This window comes from Lemur catta, chromosome 8, assembly GCF_020740605.2.
Source record: "Lemur catta isolate mLemCat1 chromosome 8, mLemCat1.pri, whole genome shotgun sequence".
Taxonomy (NCBI): domain Eukaryota; kingdom Metazoa; phylum Chordata; class Mammalia; order Primates; family Lemuridae; genus Lemur; species Lemur catta.
The window spans coordinates 27,137,081-27,161,463 of NC_059135.1; the positions used below are offsets into that span (position 1 = coordinate 27,137,081).

General features: G+C 45.8%; 1 protein-coding gene across 4 annotated transcripts in view; it reads right to left on the reverse strand.

Moving 5' to 3' along the window:
- Positions 1-24,383, reverse strand: part of NRP2 (neuropilin 2) — a 114,364-nt gene that overhangs the window by 85,680 nt on the left and 4,301 nt on the right. For all 4 annotated transcript variants that reach the window (XM_045560138.1, XM_045560140.1, XM_045560139.1 and 1 more), the window contains exon 2: positions 13,747-13,924. In XM_045560138.1, the coding sequence (XP_045416094.1) occupies positions 13,747-13,924 (178 nt within the window). The remainder of the gene's footprint in view (positions 1-13,746; positions 13,925-24,383) is intronic.

Below are 24,383 nucleotides of genomic sequence, written 5' to 3' on the forward strand. Positions count from 1 at the left end.
TAAGATTTGGTTGGTGCCTGGCACATAGGAGAACTCACTAAATTTTTGCTAAATGAATAAATGAATGCGGGCTTTGAGGTCAGTGTTCCACATTAAGAAGGACGCATGCTATGAAGATGCTTTCTGAGGGGTTTGCTGTGTAGGTCCATTTTATACTCTCTGCCTTTGTGCCCCGACACATTTACTGAGCTATTCTGGTTGTATCTGAAAACCAAAATGTTGCCTCGTGACTCAAAAACATGAAATATAACATTTTGAGTGGAAGAAACATCTCAAATCATGCTGACAGCATTTTCACTATTAGCGGCAAACAAATCAACTATAATTAAAATGCTGTCAAAGTGATTTGAGATTTTTCTCACACTTTCAAAGTTCCATATTTCATGAGTAGATTATCCAGGCCAGAGAATTTATCACCTCCTGGAGTGCCTTTCTTCCAGGAAGCTCAAAGACATCTACAAACACTGTCTTATTAATCCTTACATTAAAACCTGCGAGGAGACTAGGAGGAACGTGGACGACTTCCCAACAAAGGAGCCGCCTGATAAACGAAGATGCTGCAAGGTGAGTCTGCACAATGCTAAGGTCTCCAGTCAGTTCTGGGCCAACCCCAGGCCACCTGCTGCTTGGGCTCAGTATGGACACCCGGGCTTTACGAAGAAACTAGTTTGTTGTCGGGTTGAATTTTTTACAAAGTAAATTTCATTTCCTTGAATTTCTGCCTTTCATCGGTACCATCCATGTAATAAGAAACTGGTATATCATGAAACGTGCTCGCCTTTTATTGAGCATGTACTATGGGCCAGGCTCTCAGTTTAGATATTATTTCATCTAATTCTAATTTAATATACACTGGGCCCTGCCTGTTACAATTACCCTGCATTTGCAGATGCAGGCACTGAGGCTAGAGAGGTTAGGTGACTTCCCCAAGGTCACATGATGAGGACAGCTCAGAGGCAGGCTTTGAACCCAGGCAATCAAGCTCCAAGGCATACACACCCCACCTCCCTCTCTTTCTTTCCTTGGGGAATAAAGATCTGAGAGCAGTGAAAACACCAGATTGCCACAGCACAATAGTATCAGCAGGTACCAGGCAGAAAGAATCCTTTTGGCCACAGGTTTCCACAAAATGGGTATAAGGTATGAAATAGACTTAACAAAATCTTGTTGCTCTGCTTAAACGACATCTGCAGGACTTACCAAAATTAATAGACAAATCACCAACAGGAACAGTGATTTAGAATTCACGGTTTCAAGACTCACCCGGTAGAAATCTAGCTTGTAAATGTTCAGATGGGATAACATATTAATTTTTGTAAGTGTAGTATTTTTATAAGCACATATATTCATTTGTGAACATATGGCCCATTGAGTGAGAAAACAGCATCCTGTGTATTTATAAGCTCTCAAAGTACCATCTACAACACATATTCTAAAATCCATGGATTTGTAGTAGGGTCCACACATGAGTTTCAGTGGGTTGGCACACAAACCCCTGTAGTCATGTGCTGAAATTTTGTGTGTTTGTGTATATGTACATTTTCCTAGGGAAGGGGTCTGAGACAAAAGAAATCTTAAATTACTGTTACACAAAAACGTATCTGTCTGAGAGTGTTGTACACACTGTACACTTAGTGTATGGGCCTCGTGGATAGATCCAGCTGGTTTCCGTCACTTGCTAGTGGTATGACTGCAGGCAAAGTACTTAACCTGAGTCTCAGTTTTTCATCTATAAAATGGACATAATAACAGTCCTCACCTTTTGGGATTGTGGCAGGATTGTGAAGGTAGACACAGGCTCAGCACAGTGTCAGATGCCTTAGAAAACACATGAGAGACACTAGTGATTTTTCTTATTACTAGTGATTTTCTTATTCTATTCACTGTTCGACATATTTGGATGGTGGACTTGGGGGAGAAAACAGTTACACACACGTGATGCTCTGAGCACCAGACATGAGAAGACGAAATTAAAAGCCACAGTTAGAGACAGTCTCAGTGCCCTCAACCTCGGGGCTAGGTTTCTAAAAGGCCCCCTACACACACAAAAATCCATCAACAGTGCTTCAGTCACTTGAGTTTTTGAGATTTTAGTTCAATCTCGTGTTGCTGAGTCCAGGCTCAGATGGGTTCAAAACCACCCCTCTTCCATTTGCTGTGTCTTGAACAGCAAGGTACCGAACCCCCCTACAGGTTGGTGAGTTAATGCAGCCATCCCTGTTCCCTAGAAGACCATTTTTCCATGGACCTGGGGTGGGGGTGGAGGTCTGCAGAGCTCTGTGGCCCAGTCCCTAACAGGCCATGGGCATGGTAGCAGGGGTTGGGGACCGCAGAGTTAATGCACGTCAATAGCATGTTAGGTAGGGATGAGGGCATGCAGGTGGCAGAGCAGGTGGTTAGACATGCAGGTGGCAGGGCAGGAGATAGGGGGATATGGTCAACGGCCCCAAAGGTCAGGGCCAATAAAAACAGAGAAAAGAAACCACAACAGCAAGAACTTGAAGTTAGGGATGTTTCCCAGCCGGGAGCATGTGCACAAGTACCTGCCACACAGTAAGTGCTCAGTGAGTAGACGTGAGTTGTTACTGCTGCTATTATTATTTGTTATGGGACTGCAAAGCCCCAAGCAGTTCCCAAACTCTGTCTGTGTATCTGCAGTAGTAGCAGGTGCCTCTTTAAGAACGGCTGTTTGCAGTTGCATTTTCTGCCTTCGTTTCTGCCCACCACAAATCTCTGATATTTTGAGCTGCTTATCCACAATCCCCTCACAAACAGGGTCACCACAGCTCTTTAGAAGGGAGGAAATCTGACCACCCAGCAAAGGAAGTACACGAAGAGAATAACCCAAAACAAACTGAAGGAATTATTCCAAAAAACCTTGAAGGCAAGAAAATGGAAACTACAAATAACATCTATTTATAATTGCGGGTTGTTTTTCCGCAGAAGCCCTGGGACGATGGAGACGGCCCTGCCGGGCTCATTGTTCCTCACCGAGCAGGCTGCCAAAAATGGCGCTCGACGTGAGGAAGGGGGCCGCTGCAGACAGGGTGTCTGATAAGTCTCACTGTAGGTGAACTTGCAGAGAATTAAGGGCACACAACAAAGCCTCCACCACTTCTGCCCTGATCCTCTGGGCGAACACCACTTCCCCCACTGACCTGGCCTTCCAGCAGAACACATTCCTGAGGCCATATGGCCACAGATCTGCTCTGCTCCTGGACCAGCAAGCACTCTGGAGGCCACCGGGATGGAACGTGTTTGCTTATGTAAGGAAGGATTTTCTAGGCAACCGGTGCCAATGTGAAGTTTAAGGCTGCGTGGCCGGCTGCTTTCAGGATGACTGTTGGGGCTTTCTTTTGTCTGCTCTGCATCTATAAAATCCTCACCCTCTGCAGTCAACTTGCCAGCATTTTGTAATGAGACCCTAGCACAAAGTGGGTGAGAGGAGCCCGCAAGTTTTGTCCATTTCTTTCTTCTTTAGAGGCAGCAGCAGCAGGGCTGGAACTCACTAAATTGTCCTGGCTTTGGTCAAGCAAGCTATCATGCCTCAGTTTGCCTCATCTGATAAATGGGAACAGGGATCATGCCTCTGTGCCTCTCAGGCCTGATTAGAAGGGGCATAAAGTGACTGGCAACCATGGAGGGGAAAATCAGAGCACATTGCCCTGGGGCCCCCGGTGAACTGAAAGTGTCCCTCCACTTGGTGGTGTGAACAGTTCCCTCAGGGATAGGTGTTCACTAATCCCGGCTCCCGGAGGCTCCAACAGTGACAGCAAACCATAACCTCCCCATCTGTCTAAAAAATGGGAGCCTGCTGGGAACAGAGGTGTGCTGGGCACAAGAGAATCAATCACGGATCAGAAAAGCCCTTTTTGTTTTTCCCGGGATTTAGGCACCCAGTCATTTTCCTACTCCCTTTTGCTGGCATCCAGACTCCATAACAAAACTCAGAAGACACAAAGCTCATCTGAACAATGTGCCATATAGAAATCCAAGTGGGGGACAGGTTGGGAGTAGATGGCAGATGTGACAGGCCCATTTGTGGGTTTCAGTCTCTTGGAGCTTCAGGTTACAGAGCTCAGGGCTTTTCCTGGCTCTAGGGGCAAACTTGTCACTATTGTGCAAAAAGCACTGTGGTGTGGAAATGATGGGCCCGCACTAAATGTCCTGGCAGGAAGGGGCTGCGGCCACGCCAGGGTGGAGATTCTGTATATAGCACTCAGCAGCCAGTCAGCTGGAACTGCTTCCTCCTCTCAGACCTCCACTCGGTCACTGTGCTCTCCACGGCTGCAGAGGCAGCCCGGTCCACGCAAGGCATGTCACAGCACCTGCCTCTTCCCATCACTGAAATGCCCCTTCCACTCTGAAAGAACTGTTCAGGGTTTCTTGGGGGTGGAAGCAGTGAACATTTGGGAATGCCGAGTGCTCATGGTTAAAGGCTCATGAGACCACGAAGAAATATGTCTGGAAAGGACATGAGCTCCTACAAGAAAGGGAACCAGATTGCAGGAAGTCTCCAAGCTGGATGGGAACAGTGTGAGTCAGACCTTGAAGGACCTTTACTCATCCCACAGCCGTAAGCAGGCCGTGTGCTTTGTGCACGCGGCTGCTGGCAGCTGCCTGGCCACCACATTGCAGCCACCAGTGGGGCCCTCACAGTGTGGGAGGAGGCGTCTGTGCCAGGGATGGGCCGAAAGAGCCATGCGTGGATCAGTGCCCCGGTGGGGAAGAGGGCAGCAGGAGAGACCCCCAGAACAGAAGTCAGAACCCCAACATTTAACCCAGCAGCCTGCCCTGAGGCTTGGACTAAATCCTGTATCTGCTTGGACCTCAGTTTCCCAGTGGATGAGATCCAAAAAATAATCATACTTTCTTACCCTCCTACCACTCTCAAAGGGATGACACATAGATAAATCACTTTGAACTTTCAGATGAAAGGTGCTCTATAAACCTCAGGTCTCATCAACTGTAATTGTTACGGTAATTATTTTAATGATAATGATGATAATGGCAGAAGGGGGTTGGGTGGGGACAGAACCTCCTACCTTGAGACAAAGAAAATCTTTCCCATTAAAAGCCTGCCTCATGATTCCTTCTGCTCCTGCCTCTCAACCGTCTCTTTCAAACTGCCAGTGCCTGAGCTGAAATATTATTTACTCCTTTCCTTCCCAATAAAACAATTATTTGTTCCACCGTTTTCCCCCTCGCTCGCTCTCCGGTGTGTCTAAGTTCGACCTGACAGCTCAGCCATGGACTGTTTACACGTCTCGCTCACCCTCCAAGGCTCTGGTTCAGCTCCATTGACACTAAAGGCAGGAGAATTCTCTCGGTGTGAGGAATCAATTACTTCCGCTGACACTCTATTACTGGCCCTCACGTCTTCGGACTCCAGATGGAGAGTGAAGGTGGTGGTGGGGATGGCAGGGAATTTGAAGAGGGTGGTGAGGGGGGCTGGGGCTGAGGGAGCAGGACGTGGGTGACAGGGAGGCAGACAGAGACGACTGACTGAGAGGCCTCCAGCTTGCATTTAAAGACACAGAAGGAGATCTCTCTCCTTGACTGCCCCGCTGGCATCCGGCATCCGGAGGTGACCACATGGCAGGAAGAGGCAAAGAAAAGGAATAAAAAGAGAAAAGGAAAAGAAAAGCCTTGTCAAGGATATCTAAAGAGACCAGAGAGGCCCCAGATACCTAAGCACTGGGACAACCGATGACAGCTTTAAGCAGATGACACAGGTACACAAGGCAGCTTTGGGCTGCCTGGCTTCGAATCCAGCCCTACCATTACTGTCCGTGTGATCTTTCAGGGCCTCAGTGTCTCCATCTGCTAAATGGGCACAATATAGTACCAGTACCCGCTGTGGAAGTTAAACATAGAAAGTTCTTAGCATCAGCCCTGGCAAGAGCTCAACAAATATTTCCTATTACTGTCTAACTGAGAGTCCCTCCGTGTGACCTACAAACATATAGTTGCGTCCCTAATGGGGCAAAGGAGAAAAACATTTAAAGACTGCCAAGATGCTTGGCTACGAAGCTAGAAAAAAAGGCATAAAAAATCATAAGGGTTTTCCTTTATCATGTGGCATCTCTGCTGCCCTTCCAAATCTATTAATAAGCCCAATTCACATTTATTTCTTTCTCCTTTCCCTTCTTCTTTTTTAAAAAATTTATTTTGACCCAGCTAACATTTTTCAGGGATTCTCCTTCTAGGAAAAAAATTTTGATTATGTAAATTAAATACAACCATCTCCTCTGCAATCAACTGAGATGAGTTGTGAGGCTCGAGGTCCCATAATGAAAGACGATTATGGAAGCTCTTGTCTAGAAGAAAAGACAAGGGCAGCTAATATTTTTTTTTTCTGGGATGATTTATCCAGGCAGAAGTAGAAGAATGGAATTAAATTATCTCTTGAGTTTCTCTTAATCCAAAGGTTTAAATCCCCTTGCCACTAAAAAGGACAAAACAAAGAGAATGTATTTTTTTTCCATAGGACTCATGACTCCAGCAAAATACACAAATACATTTTTAGAAAAATCTAATTTCTTTACTTGGTATATTTCCTTCTCTTCTTTATCCCCTCCACACTTAGAGCTCCCACTGAATTTCTTAAGACAGACTCTCAGCCGGTGTAATTAGATGGGAGAATTACATGGAGTTACATGGGGTGAGATGCTGGCCCCTGGGACCTCTGGGTTCAGAGAAGGTGCCAGGGTGGAGAAGCAGAACAAGTGGGATTGTGTATGACAAAATCTCAAGTGATTTTCTCAATCAGGAGTTAAAATGCATTGTTAAGAAGGACATCCACAGTGAAGCTTGCACTGAGACAGTTATGATTGCAACATTGCGTGTTTAAAAACAAACTGCCCAAAATAATCCCAACTGCTCTTTAACCTTGGTAAGAGGAGGAGAACAATCTGCGAGTTGTTTTTCCTCCACTCCTCGGGCGAGGTGAAGTTGCTGGGTGGAGCCCTCGGTCAAGGTTGGTAAGCGTGGGGTCAGCGGCCAGCTGGGCTCGAGTTAGCGGGACTGTTCCCATTACTACACCACGTACCTGGAGGTGGATCTGTTTCTGTCATTAGGAGGATTGTTGCAATACAGAAAAGCATTACCGCTCACTGGTTCCTTGGGGGAATTGGAATATTTCTGCGGTTGGGCAGGCAGTAAATAATAATGTCAGTAATAATTTCATGAGTAATCAACCCGAGGGTCTCTCCTGAGTGAGCACAAGACACCCTCTTGAACCACAGAGAACTCTTACTCTGCTTTGTTGGCTTTTCAGAGACTGCGGGGGACACCAGCTGAAGCCACACCTCCCATTGGGCAATTTGGCCTCCCGCCCTCTATTCATAGGAAAGAGACTTGGATTAAGAGAAAGTCTTGTGTAGGAGGAAATTGACCAGAGGAGCTTAATCCAAAGTGTTACTTGGACTTTCCTAGGCCAAACCCCGCTTTCAGGCATTAAACTGAGGGCCCCTTAGGATAGGAGACTGTAGAGACTTTGCAATGGACTGGGAGGCTTGGGGGCAGCAGAGAGTCCCCATAATCTTAGTCTTTCCTGCTTCCTGCCCACAGACCGTCTCCTAGACGGTGGAAGTTGCCTGGCCAGGAAATAAAATTAAATTAGCATAGTTCAGGCACCTCTTCACCTGGAAGAGGCTTTGTATCAGCAAGTCACAAGGACAGCCGTTCTTACTCTACTCTTACAATGCTCATGGGGAAGGAAACTGGATTCAGACATGTTCACTGACTTTGGTTCCCAAAGGCATCAACCCCTTCTCCTTCTTGTGTTTGAGTGTGCTGCTGTCTGCCTGGACCACCAGCCAAATGCACTCCCCCGCTGCCTGGCTAACTTCTTCAGGATCTGTGCGGCATAGCATCACTGCCTCCAGCAAGCCCCCCTTGATCTCCCAGGGTGAGGCTGGGCCTGGGTGCTGTGGGCTCATATAACAGGCCCATAGCATGTCCCCACCACACACATAGTGTGGGGGAGGCAGAGATCTCAGGAGTAAAGAAAAGAGTACAGATTGAAAACTAGGGCATCTAGCTTCAGATCCTCTCTTTGCCACTTATGAGAGCGGGACCACAGGCCAGTCCCTTAACTTCGTTGAGCCCAAGTTTCTTCATCGGTAGAATGGAGAGAATTACAGCAACTGTGCAGGTGTGTGTGTGTGTGTGTGTGTGTGTGTGTGTGTAGGTTAAATAGGATAATGAGTGTAAAGTGCTTAGCAAAGTGCCAGGCTCATAGGGGATGTTCCAGATGTGACATCCAAAAGATGTCAATAATCATCTTTTCGCTTGCCTCTTCCTCCCAAACTCTCAGCTCCATGAGGGACAGGGCAAAGAGTACAACTTACTCATCACTGTATTCCCAATGCGACCATTGTGGTTAGCACATAGTAGGTGTTTAATAACTATTTCCTGATGAATGAAAGAATGGTCTATTGCCCCTTTGTTGGTGAGAGAGCCAAGTCACGGAGTGGAAGTGACACTCATAGCCTGTATCCTATCCTCCTGCAGTCACGATGTCATATCCTCAGATGGATGGATAGGGAAAACAGATGTGTCTGCCTTCCAGCGCGGGTTCTGGTCATGTTGACCTATTGCCTGGCATCTCCAATGTAAAATTATCACTAAAACAATCACCTGCACACATTTGCTTAGCAACGTCCCCAACTAGATGCTGTAGTTTAGAGTTTAGAAATGAAATATGTGGTCCATATCCTTGGAGAATTTACATGCTCAAAACACAAGATGAGCACACGTGAACAAAAAACAGACAACTCAGGCAATATCCAATGCCCCAGGAGTCAGGAATAGGGGCTGATAAAAGAGACCTGGAGGAAGCAAGGAAACTGAGGGAAAGAGGCGGGGAGCTTCCAGCTGGACACTGTGGAGGGAAGCCGGGGAGGCTCTGAGCTCAGGAACTCAGGGGCTCACGCGGATGCAAGATGGCCTGGCGTTTGGCTGTTTGCAAGGAATGGAGGGTGTTCACCGAGCACAGGGAACTGCCGGCTGGGTGGGGAGAAGCCAGATTATTGAGGTCTGGTCTGTTCCCTCTGTTTATGATGATCCATTCAACAACCTGGGAAATGGCTACTTTCTAAGATACCATCCCTTACTTTGGGAGACACAGACACATCTTCCAAGACGCAGAAGGCTCCCTTGGCTGTAAACACACACAAGAGCACCTTGTTCATCTAGGACACTTAGAGGCCAAATAACCAAAACCTTAAATACCCAGACTGGGAGGGTGTGAGGGGGTTCAGAAGAAAAGATCATGAGCGGCTAAATTAGAGCCGAGAGCTCCCTGCTCTGTTGCTCTTTCCCTTGGTCCCGTTGGGGTCACTTCCCATCCTTACTCTGCTGTGGCCTGGCTGGCTGAAGCCACCTAAACAGAAATGCTGGCTCTGGTTCTGCACTGGCTTGGGGCAAAGCTTAGACCCCAGAACCAAAACATCCCAACAGACAGCAAGACCTCCCGAAACAAAATTGGTAACACATAGTAAAAAGGTAACAAGGAGTCCCAAGAGGAAGGCTGCAGGAGGCAGGCATACTCACAACAGGAAGTGAAAGTGGGAGCATCGACAAAAAATAGTCCCAAATTTTCCCATGACAAAGTACAAAGATGTGGACACAGTTGCTAACTCATCATGGATCTACGTAAACAAGGCACAGCAATCTTACAAAGTAGTTATTGCTATCACAGTTTTGCAGATGAGGAAACTGAGGTCTGGGAAGTTTAAAACGTCAATAAAAATTCAAATCTAAATCTGTCTGTTCCAAATATGACATTACCTGGCCCCTGTCACAAAAGTGAAGTTTAGAAATATTAATAGAAGCTTGAGTCATCAAGAAAAAAATTGACTCCCCTTAGTGTTGGTTTTATTTAAGAAGACAGGGAAGTGCGGCAAGTGATTTAGAATGTTCTTTACCAGAAACCCTTCAAAGAAAGAACTTTCAGAATTTTAAAGGGGGATGTTTCAGTATTTGGAAATTCCACTTAGATGGAATGCCGTTCTTCAATGATACATGGTAAATGAGATATTGTCCTGAACATAACACATAAGATCATTAGTATAGACTTCCTTGTGAGGTTTTTAGGCTAAGAAATGTTCTTTCAAGTCTTTCTAGGGGCTTTTGCACTTTCTGAAACCCATCTGGAAATGACTAGCTCTTAAAAGGACCCAGCCTCTTGATTTCGGTTTATTTGGGTGAGCCTCTGGGAGGGTGGGTGCCGTGCCTGTTTTGAGGACTCATGAATCAGCTGTGTATCATACGCAGGCGGGTGTTTTTAAAAATACATACATTTGAAATTTTCAACATGGAAAAAACCCTCAACTTTGTGTATGTGTTTCTAAAACCATAACACTCAGCCCGTTAGCTGATGACTCAAAAGAAAGGCCTCTGTCTGCTGAAGCAGCAGCATCCCAGCATCTTCCGCTCCACAGGGAATGAAGTGGCTGCTCTCTGTCTGCCCAGACGGCCCTGAGTCCTGCCCTTTTGTCCCTCAGCCACAGGGGCCTGGCAGTGCCACAGCAGCCTCCGGTTTCTGCCCACAGCTGCTAAACAGACCCCAGCACAGCCCGTGGGTTCTCAGGGCTTGGATCCCTGCAAATGGCTGGAGGGAGGAGTCAGGGGAAGCTCACCAGAGACGGTGGCCTTGGATTGTACCGATTCAGGCAAGGCTGAGGTTGGTGAGTGAAATTTTCCAAGCAGACAGCAAGCTTAGGGGGAACAAAATTAACAAATGGCAGTTAGAGGAAAAGGTCTGTCTGGGGTTTACTCAGCAACAGCCTCGACCTTTGGGATGTAGATTTCAAGGAAGACGGAGCCAAGGGCCCAGGGGCCACAGCCCAGGATAGTCCTTATATATCGGGGCCCCGTCCGCAGGCCATGAGGCAACCTTTGCCGTTAATCCTGCACATGGAAAAAAGAAGGGAAAACCCGAAGGCCACATGCTGACCACTGCCCTTTCTCCACAGCTGGGCCGGCCTTTTTTCCTGACTTTCTTACTCATTTCCCCTTTTTTGCTGGGGTGTTGCTGCTGTGTTCTATCATCAGAAGGACAGTTTGGGCAGTTTTCTTTTGGGAAGTACCCATCTTCTGGGCCTTAAGAGCCAAATCCAACTTGAAACATGCACCCACAATGAAAGGAGAAAGCAGGCTGATTTCCTCTGACAGTCAGTGCCTTCCAAACCCAGGAGCTGCCTTGGAACGAAAACGAAGTGTGGAAGAGAGAGGGAGCAGGCTGGAGAGCAGGAACAAGGCAGAACTTCCCAGACTTCAATTAGATTAATTGTTCCTCTCACAAGAAAGTAAAACAAGGCAGCGGAGAGAAGGAAGCTCATTTATTCCAAATGCAAATGGCCAAGGGGAAATGTCAAAAATACATCGGAGAGTGAGAGGCTGAGAAAACCAGATGTGTCTTTCTAAATACAAAAATTAATGAGAGAGAGAGAGAGAAATAAAGGGGGAGTGGAGGAGAAAAGGGGGGGAGGGACAGAGAATTAAGGACAAGGTTAAGTAGATGTGGCTTAATCCCAACGGAGCCTCTCTGACATTTGGCACTGGGGGAAGCAGACCCCAGAAACATTTTTTTTTTCTAACCTTCCTGACCTTTGAAGTTCAAGCCAGAAGCATGAGACGGAGGAGTGAGGAGAAAAACTGGAAGCGACTTAGTGAGGATGATAACCCAGAAGACACCCTCACGCCCTCTCCTGCTCCCACTGCAGGGGGCAATGTCTTGTCTCTTCCTGGTCAGAGGCTCCACGACCTTCAGTTCTCCCCCTCTCTGGGGCTGAGTCCTGAGGGGAAGAGGCACCCTGCAGCCCAAAGCAGGGCAGGGGAGTGTTTTCCTGGCCTTTCATCCTTCCCAACATGTTCTAAACCCTGCTCCCCTGCTCCCCAGCTTTTCCTCCCCAAAAGCCATTCCTTCTTCCTGTGTCACCATGAATATATACAAGATGACCTCTTAGCAATTTCCCTGGGAGACTTGCTGGCATAAGCATAACAGAATTTGGCCCTCAGTCGGGAGAGGTGCTTAGTCAAATTTCCCTGAGCTCAGATCCAAGCTCTCTGTGCATTATGCTTTGGTTTGTGCCAACTTTCTGCAGCCCAGCCAGAGGAGCCAGGACCCCAAACACCTTATAAAGAAGCTCTTCTAACAGAAATTCTTGCTAAAGTTCACTGCCAGCGAATCAGAAACCTTGAGATGTTGAGCAAATGTATCCAGGGTGGGCATTGAACTTAGCGAGGAGCTGATGAGTTACCCTATGTCACCCACTGAGTCAAGAGAGGGTCTGGGATGAGAAACTCCACCTTATGACTCTTTATCACACGAGGCATCCAGCCGGGAAACCCTCTGGTTTTCAACAAAGACTACCTCTTGTTAGGAGAAAACCATTATGGAGGTGCAAAGTAGTCCTACGAGGATAATAATGACACGAATTCACTGAGCCTCACAGTCTAGGACTAGTTAAAGAGGGCCCTTGTTTCTTCCTCGTGGAGGAGCTGGCCCAGACCTGGCCTGCTCTGAAACGCAGGCGAGGTACCTGTCCCGCCAGCCGGCCCCTTTATTAATTTTTCAGTACTCACAATGCCTTCATCACAAGGACTGCTCAGACAATTTATTAATCACATGGGAGCATTGAACACTTATCAGAGCAACGGCATGCTTAGGTGCGCATTTGGAGCAGAATGTGATCGTTGGCACATTCTTTTCTGCACAGAAAACTCTCACTTTTGTTTCCACGAGGAAAGACTTCAAGGTAGAGCTCACTAGACAGTACAAAGCACATCTGCAGTCTCGACATCACGATGCTGCCTGCTTCCCAACCTCAACTTACTGGGACCTCGGTGTTAACATGGCGTTTGTAAAACACTCACAAATGTCTAAATGTCCACTTGGTACCTCCTAAGCTAGACACTTCCAAGGTGGCAGAGCCGATATTGTAAGACCAGCTGAGTCACCTCAGGTGACTGACTTAACCTCTCTGTGCTTCAATTTTCTCTTCTGCAAAATGGAGATCATAATGGCACCAAATTCCCAGGGCCATTGTGAGAAGCGGATGGATTAATATTTGTAAAGCAATTAGAACAGTGCTTGTTAAACAAATCCATAACACCAACTTTGAGGCTGTAACCTGTGCGGCACAGATATCAAGAATCAATATGAATCTTCGATCTACCCATATAGACTCAGATTTTTCACTCTTTTTGTACAAGGAGCTCAGCTGCCACTTTATAAAATAACACACTGATCCTCCACTACTGGATGCAGAGGAAGCCCCCATTTCAGGATCCGGCTACTATCTCATTAAGGAAGCTGGTGGGGCTTCTACTTGCAGCAGCTGTGGAGATGGGGAGATCTCCAAGGAGAAGGTAAATCCCAAAGTTGAGAGATGGGGTTTTGTAGTCTACCCCCACCCCATGTGGAAATTCTCCTCCACGGTCAGCTGTTAAAGACAGGGTGCTATTCCTCACACCCTTCACTCAGGAAGGCTCTTTCCACAGTATTATGGGGTCAACTACACCTTCATTTCTATTTTGAAAGAGAATGTCACCTTGAGGTTTCTCTGGGGCCAGGGTCCACTACTGGTTAGCAGCAGGTCCTGGGGTGAGAAGTGCTGCCTTTCAGTGACAGAAGTGACAAGAGCATGGGGCGGGGTGGGGAGTATGAGTGTCATGAATAGGGTCCCACCGTATGGTCCCCTATACACCGTGGGGTCCCACCAGGATGGTGCTTACTTGCAGTCGTGCTTCTCAATTTCGAAGTGAGGGTTGAAGTTGAGGACAATCTTCTGGTTGGGTTCAGGCGCATAGACGATCCACTCACAGTTCTGGTGGGAGGGGTAGTCCTGGGGGTAGCCGGGAGAGGTGATGTAGCCAGCATCTTTGGAATTCAAACGACCTCCACAGGGTGGGTCTGAAAGAGAAACCAACAACCCAAAGAACTTCAAATATGCTACAGCCTTTATTCCCCTCTCCTGCTTTTCTTCTCTACCAGTGGCTGATTAAAACTCTTTTACAGACCTTTTATGGCAGTCCAGAAGACTAACCTACTTACTCATTCGGTGGAAGAGATTATTTCAGCTCATCCCTCCCCCTGCCCACTCGACTACACACACAGATGCACAAATGAAAGTATTCCAGAACATGGTCATAAATATTCCCAATTACATGGTCTGCGATTAAAAAAAAAAAAACAAGACTGCAAACTGAACCTGCCTCCCTGTCTTTTCCTGTCTCCCCTCCTTGGCCCATGTTCTTCTCCTCATTCAAACCTCCTATCTCTATCTTTATCTCATAAATCCCTCATTTTATTCGGTGTCTCCCAGCCCAGCCCCGGCAGCAGCAGTCAAGACTCTGGGAACTGACAATAGCGGTTTTGTGGTGCCGACCCACAAGCCAGCCTGGTAACAATTACACGTGGTGCAGAGGAAGCACTTTCAGCTTTGGGCCAGAACAGGCCCTGGAGGGTGATTTCAGCTTTTTTTTTTTTTTTTTTCCTTTTTAAGAAAAAAAAAAAACAAAACAAAACCCCCAAACATTTAATTCCACATATACCACAAATTTGATTTATTATTTCATTATACACTGAGTGGAAAAATCTGTATTAGAGAATTCACTGGCTCCGACCTCAGAATTTCCACAAAGGTGCTTTGTGCTGAATGGACGTCTGTGTTTTTTCTGCACTCTGCCCACTGTCCCCTCTGCCCGGTCCCCACCACCAGAGTGTGCTGCTGCATTGTCCAGCCGTCCCCAGCCCTGTGAGCAGCGGGCGCCCCTCCCCGGCAGTGCCTGGTTGCAGGTAAACAGCTTCCTGTGGCCCAGGAGGGAAGGCAGCCATCTTCAAAGGCAGAAAAGGTGGGTGAGGACATTTGAAGAATCTCATCTATTTAGGAGTGAAGTTCTGCAATCCCAGCAGGGGTTGCTGGGAAATGGAGGCGGGGAGGGTTGCTTAATACCACAGTAGGACAGACGACAGAAAGGCACAAGAGACATGGAAATATTCAGAAGCCTCTTGGAGACCTTCCTGAGACTTGTGTGTCTCTTAGCATCAATCACGATTTAATATTGCCATCTGCGTGGAGCAGCACGGGCCCGTGAATTATGTATTACGACTCAGCAGCCACCCTCCAGGATGGGCCTTTCTCCTGTGTTCACTCTTTGAGGGAACAGGTCATGCATTTTTTAACTCTACAGGTGCACTTTACTATTCCCCACGTCTGTTGGCATTACTGTTTTCCAGACCTCTGCTTTAGATTACCAGCCTGACAGGCTTTAAATGCATAAAAGATGGGCACACTGCACAATGGTGTTTGGGACACAAATCCACACAAGTAGCCTTTTCAGCATTGAGCTTCCAAGAGCTCAAACTGTGCCGGGTTGAACTGCCCAGAATCTAATGGATTCGGGTCCATTTCCTACTGGGTGAAAACAAAAGCAGCCATTTCCTTGGGCTAGTACACACCACATCACCCTCTTCCTAATGACCCTGCACCCTGCCTGGTCTGGGAGGACAGTGTGCCCCTCCCTCCCACCCAGACGAGGCCAGCAATGAGGCCTCTGCAGCCAATGCCACAGGCTTTCCAGGTGCCTGCACCACTCACCCACACTGGGTGCCCAGCGCCTTCCCACTGGCCACATTACGGCCCATTGGTCTTGGCTCATGCATGTGAAATGGGGCTGGGAGTGGCCCTCTGAAAAGGCAGAGGTGTAGAGACATAGATCACCAGCTGCTCTTACCGAACTGGCGGACAAGGGAATTTTCTACTGGGTCCAGCTCCTCTGCCAGCTATTTTGCAGAAAACTGCTGCCCTGCCACCAACTCACCCCAAACCACGCTTATTTCCTTGGAACTCATCAGAGGAAATCTGAGCTGAGCTCCTGTTTAGTAACCGTTAGTTTCCACGTCATCCACGCTCTCTCCTGCCTTCCTCCACCGGTTCCCTGCTTCTCTCCAATTACCCTCCGAAAAAGAACTTCTCCCTCTCAATTCCCCACAACCCAAGTTTAAGCTTTTAGTAATTAGACCGGCACAGAGATCAGCAATAAAGGCAGGAAACTTCCTCCCAGGAAGGTTTCATTTCTCATCTACACTAGGAATGATCATTTCCCCACTACAAAAAAAAAAAAAATTTAAACTATATATATCCCACAGCTGATAGACTGTACTTTCTGCTGTTAAACCAAGAGAAAAAGGAGTAATCCACTTTTTTTTTTCTGTACTTTCTTTACTTGAAGAAAATCAAGGCACTTATTGAAATATCTGCGAACTCATTAAAACATCTGCTTTGGCTGTGTGTTGTTAACCTTTTCAATACCCAAACATTTGTAAACTTGCATTCTTGTTTGGATTACATTCACATTCAGAAACACACACAAACACAGATATTGAACATACATCAATTACATATACGTATCAGTAGTTCACACTCTAGTCCTGTATACACGTTCACACCTTCTCATAAAATATCACACATCATTTGCACAGACATATATCCACAAAGATAAATACTATAATTTCTGTCTCTATTTTTCTTGGAAAGAACAGAATTCTTGAAATATATTAGTAAAAATGGTAAAGAAAACACACTTATTCCTTCTACATCTCTTGATAACTGCTCTTTCATTTATAGGGTTGGGGACCCTTCATTTCTTAAATACAAACATGCCCCAGTAGAAACTGGCTAGCATTTCTTCTGAAGAGCTATACCATCCATTACTTTGTAGGCCTTTATTGTGTTCCAAAAGGAACTTCATAAATGGTTTCTGTCCTGTTTCAGAGGAGTCAAGCCAATCCAAAAAAGAGTTGAACTCAAGGGCAAACCCCTTAAGGCCAATCTCCATGTACAGAGGGGAAATTGACCCCCGTTGAAGTTTGAGCTACTGAGCCTGTTTGGTGAGTTGACAAGGGACTTCATTCTCCAACTATTTAGTGAATACCTTTCACCTGGGGCAAATTCATTTCCCAAAGAGAAGTAGCAAAACCCAGGCTTGGACTGTTCAGAGCATTTTTCTCCTGCATCTGCGAGGGAAGCCTAAGGGATAGGCCAGGCCAGGTCAGATAAAGACCTCAGAGGCCCAAGGATGAAAGCATTGAAGTGACAGCCCTAGATGTAATTTGAAATAAAGAGAACACTAAATTTTAAAGTCACCAAGTTCTGATTTTGCCCCCATAATGAATACTTATGTGTTTTTGTTTTTAATATACAATATCAGATTGTTTCAAAAATCTTTCTGCCTCTCTTTCTTTTCCTCCCTCTTGGGTGTCTTTGCCTTGCTGGTAGCCTAAGCACCATCTGATGCTGCCTAGGGGTAATACAGCCTTCGATAAGGTAAAGAGATTTTGTACCCATTCATCTAGGAACTCACTCTCCTACAGAACCCAAGTTAAGACAGATTGCTGGTTCCTTGGTAATATTTGATTTGTAGGAAGTATTAAGAAGGGGTAAAGAAAGATCTTCTAAAAACCTGTCTGCCTTCTAGGAAAATTTAACTGGAGTTGTTTTAAAAGAACACTGTATGGCCTGAACTTGACAATAATATTTGCTAAAATCTGAAGCTTGACTATAGGGAGGTCTTTTAAATAATTAGAATTACAATGGCTTACTTCACAACGGCCCAATAAAAGAACAATCAGGTCTCTTGGCATAGTCGAACTGGAGACAGTCCTTGGTGGAAACAGGGAAACGTGGATGGATGTGGGCTGGATGTGGGATTAGAGGGTCCAGTTGTTGTCAAAGGTGCTTCTGGGGTAATGGGACCAGGTTACCAGGAAAGGCAGAGTTTGACATTAGCAAAAAGATGGGAGGCGGTGCCTGCTTCTTAACTCAGTGTGACCTTTCTGGGTCTCAGCTTCATAAACTGGAATTCAATGAGTGGATTAAATTAGGTGTATAGTTTTCAAATTTTTTTTAGAAGGGTACTTTTTGTTTTTCCTTGAACAAAACTCTATCTAGACCCCCAATGTCCCAAGCAGATAAAAGCGGAGCTCTCCTTGGATGCTGGGACAGCGGTAACAAGGGAGGTAGAGTCGGGACCTCCCAGTCCTGTCCTCATCTCTCAGGGGGCTTCTCTGCCCGCTCACTAGGGGTTCTTGGAACATGAGCAGAAACCCACTAAACTGGATCTCGGTTCCCTTGTTACTTTCAAATGTCAGGAAAAGAGAGAGCGGATATCCATTTCTCTTACACGTACCAAGGGCACTTGGTGGAGAAAAGTAGTTGGTCTCATTTCCCCTGAAAATAATACATTTTATTTACTTTATAATTTATTTTTTATCCACAGCACAATCCCATCCTGTCCCTATTTCTACAGCATTGTTTTCATTTAATTATTAGTATCAAGGCAAAGAAGAAACTCTTCCCTCCACTTAAAAAGAAAGCAGGTTGTTACCTTGCCACTTACTCCACCAGGGCACTTTACTGGAAATAGCATTGGACCAGGATTCAGAAGCCCAGTCCTCAAATCTGGTCTCACCACTGGCAAGCTGTGTGACCCTGGGTAAGTTAGTAGACAACTCTGAGCCTTTGTTTTCTCACCTAATAAATGTGGGGGGAGATTCTAAAGGTCAGTTCCAGTTCTAAAATTCAAAGCCCAGATAACCCATAGATTGAGGCAAAACTTCAAAAAACATTTACCCTCCTAACCATAAGACATTTATGCAAGGTGTTACCCCTGCTTTATTGGCTTGGTAAGCTTGAAACAAAACTCCAGGATTCTTCAGATGAACATGTCTGTCTTGCATTATGGAGAGTTCAAATGTCTCTTTTAATCACATTAGCTCTACTGACATGAGTTTCTTTTCTTAACCGAGTCTGTGGCTATGTATTTATAAATATTATGGATACACAGTTCTGCATGTGAGCATGTCAACAACGGTGATGCATGAAAAGAAAGACCAAAAAGGAGTTTCTTCAAATCCCTCACCCAGATCATCTAAGTCCTTTGCTCAGGGTTTTAACCAAATTTTGCTCACCAACCCAGGATAAGCTGCTTTTTAAGAGTTATTTTTGTGAGCTGAGGCTGGATTTTGTTTTATTCAAAGCGACTTCAGCCTGTCACAAGACAGTCTCATAAAATCTGTATCTTGGCTTAAGCTGGGAAGAAATGAGCCAATCCATCAGCCCAGGAATGTGGCTGTTTGACCACTTCCTAAGGCAACTGGGAAGGGATGCAATCTATTCAATTTATGGGGCTGGGTGGCAGTGAATGATGCGCTCCTGAAGGCACAGCAAATGGAAATCCCTATGAACTTTTGCAAGGATAAAGTTCAAAATCTGAATTAAAGAACCGTCTAGGAGAGAAGGAGAGAGCAGGAGAGCCAGGCGGCAAATGAGTATGGAAAAGAATAAGGAATGAAGCAAACTCCCTCTTCTAAAACACCTCAAATGAATTCACTGAGGAGAGAACTGGAAATTGGGTCTGGAAATAGGGCCTTTTGAACGTCTCTTCCCCTCAATCAGGATTCTAAAAATAAACCCTCATTTAATCGGTAAAATGTAAGTTTGATGTGATTACTTCCCCTGACCTCGAATCATGCCACCTGTGGTAACCTTGTTATTTGTCATCTTATATCATAAACAAATGCAATTCCAATAGGGCAGCCGATATAATATCATTAGTTTATATTTATGTCCGCTCTTTTCCAGCCCTCGTTGCAAATGCAATTTTGATGCCATTGATGAGAGATCTGTTCCTGACCATTTTAACAGACATTTGGGGAGGGAAACAGAAGAAGAATAATTTTGAGGTCTCTCCAAAAACCAAAGGAGAAAAAAGGTAGTATAATATATTTTTTCATTTATTTTGATTAACTGAAGCTTATGATGAAACGTCAATGGCTCCCCATTGGTTAGCAAAGGAAACCCAAACTCCTTGGCCTAGCAATTTGGGCCTTGCGTTGAGTCCGAGCTATTATTTCTAATCTTATTTGCAATTATTTCCCACCACATATTCTAAACTGCAGCTTCTGAGCATTCCCCAAACAAACCCAGCATCCATTTCTCTACTCCTGCATTCCCCTTCCACTAGCGTGCCTTTCCTAGCTCCAAACCCCACCTATCCTGCCCCTCCAGGGTCAGATGCCACCTCTGCCCTTCCCCATCTCCCACATGGGGAGTAATCTTTCCCTTCCTCTGGATCTCAGAGGCTGAAACTCTTTAGCATCTTCTAAGGTGTCTGAGAGTTTGGCATTGGCCTTGGCCATTCCGTTGGACCACCAGCAACTTGAGCAACCAGACTACTTTCTGATCCACCATTGGCAAACCTCATAGGATCAAACCCAGAGCCTTTCCCCAAAGTCAGATGCCATGAGATTTGATGAATTAACCAGTTAAGAATTGGCTAAAGTAACACCAAAAAGCATCACTAGAGAGTATAAATTCTGAGTGAGTCGTATCAAAAATTATTCTGCTTCGACAGCTACAATCCTTCCTTCCCCACCTACACCTGTTATTAAATGTAAATGTTTTTCAGTGGTGAACTGAGAGTTTAAATAACTTGTCTGGGATAATAATACCTAGTCATAGGTCAAGGTAGAGTTAGTGTGAACTATGTCTCCTAGGACACCCTAACTTTAAATAATAATGGTGAAGTTCAAAGGACACTCACATTTTAATTCAAATACTATTAAAGTTAATTTATATGAAGTTTTTTTTTTCTGTCCCCTTCATTCAAACCCTCCATACTACCAAGGGCAAGTCCTAAGTATTTGTTGTCCACAGCCCCAGGAAGATGCTAACTATTACTTCATCACTAAACCATTTGCTGGTATTGGCTTTTCCCTTGCCTGGTTTCAGCTCACCTCTCTCTACTCAACCCCTCCCCATCCCCTCTCTCTGGCCCCTAGTATGCCTTTTGGGCACATCTGTTTTATTTTCTCCCTTTATCCGAACAATTATTATTACCATTCAGCCCAGTAATTTGCAATTCCCTTTATCTTCTTCGCTGAAAGATTCTCCAGAACCTGATTGCTGGTTAGCACAGGGTTTTGGGGGGCAGGAGCAGGGTACCACAGACGTGCATTCAGCTGGCCAGCAGCCCCATGCCCTGCATGCTACTGGGGAAAGCTTCCCTTTTGTGATTCCCAGCCCCCCTCCCTTTTTTCTGGATTAGATCATGACTCTTTTATGAAGACCCAGAGGGAAATGGGATTATTAAGAGTCTTGCTGGGTAAAAGCTATTTTGTCTTTATGACGACGTTTTTGAGTTCAGCTGCTGAAGGGCCTTAATGCCAGAGTAGAAGTTATTACACATTCGGTAGAGCGCCTTAAACACAGTGTTCCCTGCCGAGCACACTCTTGGCGATGAAGGATGGATAGGAAGGAAAAGGAAAGGAAAGAAGAAAGAGAGATTAAAAAGAAAGCGGAGGTAAGAACACTGAAAACAGAAGCGCAAACAGGAAAAAAAAATGCAAAGAGGAGACATAAATCTAAGACAAGAACCCAGCAAAGAATGTCTGTCTCTGAGGAACAGTGTGCTGAGAGATAATAATGATGCTTATAAAACACAGAGGTTGAGAAGGGGAAGAGCTGGGAATGAATAATTATTTACTTATTAAAAAACTCATAAAAATAAACTTACCACAATGATGATACTGTGTTTTCTATGATCCTAAGATACAGTTAGCCCCACTGAAGCTGTTTTAAAGATTAAATGTCTTCAGAATAGGTTTAATATGTGCCAAACAATATTCTAAGTAGTCAGGTGTAGCATAATAACCATATGAAGTAGGTACTGTTATCAAACACATTTTACAGATAAGGAAACTGAGGCACAGAGAGATTAAATACCCTGATCATACAGAGTACTTGGATCACAGAGCCAACAAGTGGCTGAGCTGGATTTTAAACCCAGGCCTGGCTCTAATTCTTCGGAAACTGGCAAGTCCAATGATGGTCCCCCCAAAACTTCTCAGTGGCAAACTCATTTAGGGGAAAGGTGAACGTTTTGCCTGTTGGAAAACTCTCTTTTCTCTGCCCATGCCAGTAATCTGTATGTGTGAACAACGAGAGATGTGTTCCAGGCTGGGGTACGAGTGAGCTGGAAGCTCTTAACACCTTGTCTGCTCCCTGCACACACAGGCGTTCGGCTCCTTGTCATCCTGGCCCTCCTTCCCATGTTCTGGAAACCCAGGCCTGGGTTTGGGGCAGGGACAATGGGAGGTGTTGGGGGCAGTGATGGATAGGATGCTCAGGTCTGAAACCATATATTGTAACATCGAAGGTTTTTTTGTCAACTCCTATTTCTCTCTTTTCTTCTCAACCCCACTCTTCCCTATTCTAAATGCCATGTTGTTATTGTTCTACTGGATAGGAGCAGCATTTTTAGAAATGGGGGATTTATTTTTATAGCACAGCTGGTCTGCCAAAGGTCACATAATTTGGCAACATTCCCAGTGGTTAAAAATTAATTTCTCCTTATTAATACAACCAAGGTCCCATAGGATAGAAGCTCAGCCTTATCTAAACTTGACAGCTTCCTAAACCTTTAGAAGATGCTTTCTCCTGGAGGGCCAGCCACGTTACAAGGCCACTGTGTTCTGAAATCCAACTCCACTAAATCCTGTTAGGTAATGAAACCATTAAGCCCTTGGCCATTTCTCATCAAAGCAGATAAAGTTTTGAAAAAATGCTGAAGGATCTCCACAACAAACTTCTGCAGTATCTTCCAGGAATGGGTTAATTTAAAAAAAAAAAAAAAAGAAATAGCTAAGTCTTTACCTGGAAGGAATACAATGCCTAACTTCTGGGGATCAAAACACTCATCTGCCACTCAAGGAGGGTGCCTGAAAGATTATGCAGTGGTAAATGATGGCCAGATGATAAAATATCTCAAATATGTTAATGATACTACCAACTACTGCCCAGGTGTCCCTTTTCAAATCCTTTCTCGTCCATTCAAGAAATTAAAAAGGTATTTGGCTTTTGCTCTGTCTTTTTAAAAAAGGAAAATCTCATCTCTAGTTCCTAAAGTCCTTCCAAACTGGACCTCTGGGGAATATATTCTGAAAACTCTTTACCGGTGAAGAGCTCTGAATTCTGTCAATTCAGAATTGTCCCACACTTGGTTCACCCTAAGTCAGTTCATTTTCTTGATTGCTTTACTGAACAGTTGAGTGAGATGAAAAACACCTGAGGCCTCAGAATCATCTAGTCCATGGTATCTCCCCCCCATACCCCACCCTAACTGCTGTCTGTGTTCATGCCTCACTGCATATGAATTGGCATTTGGACTCCCAGCTTTTTCTATGCCATGAAGATAGGAACTGGCCTTTCCCTTGCAGAATGTGGACTACACCTTCGACACCAGGGGATCAGAGCCATTTGGTAGACAGCCGGAGTCCTGTCTGGGTAGCCTGGGTTCCAGTCACTGCAGCCGTCCAGCCTTTCCTCCGGCCAGTTAAGCGCTCTGCGGCTTAATGTCTGAGGGCTCCACGGGATGACATAAAGCTCCAACCCTGATGAGCTGCCTGGGCATTCACAATTCTACCAGGCACATCTTGGACAAGCAGGGGCCTGCTGGGAGCCCTGTGGGGAGCGCTCCCCTTTCCACTGTTTTGCACTGTGTGCTCTGTTGGCAACAGTCTCCTTACCTCTAGGGACTGCTTACCGGGGAAAAGTTGACTGGGCACTCATTTAATGTGGGCATGAAACCAGTCCCCAGAGCCTAGAGCAGGCTGTCTGTGTAAAACCCAGGAGTTTACAGTTTTACTTGCAAAGTATTACGCTCACCCATGGCCATCCTGCATTTTGGGGAGACAGGCTAAAAGAAACTCTTCAACCCCTTCAAACTCGGCGCCTAGACCGTCATTGCTTCTCTTTCAGGATTTGTTTGAACCCAGACCTGTCTCCCAAACCAATTTACACCTCTTATCTGATCATCCAGTCCAGACAGAAGGTTGAGTTGACCCAATCTGCCCGTGTCCATGGCAATGGTGTTAAAACCCAAGCACAGATCAAAGCTCTCCCAGCGAGGGGGGGAGGGGGAGATGGTTATGGGGTCTGGGTTCATTTGGCCCCAAGCGGTGTGTCCCGGAGGTGGGGACTTTAGGGCTGGGAGTTGCCACCACTTGAAGAAACTCATTGTCAGGACCGGAATGATTTCCTGAGCAAAACTCAGTCCCCCGCAGATCGTGATTAACTCTAGCAAAGGAGACTTTCGCGGCCCGGCGCTGACAGGGAATGGCTAGCGCCAGGGGGCTCTGCTCTCTGTCAGAAACTGAAAGGAAGCGAGGCGGAGGGGGGAGCGGAGCAGGCAGCACACGCCAGCAAGCCGGGACGCCGATCCCCTCCCTTCAAGAAGAAATGCAAGCAGCGCCCCAGAAGCCGCAACACAGAGGGGCGGGATCCCCTAAACTTGGTCTGGAAAGCTGATTC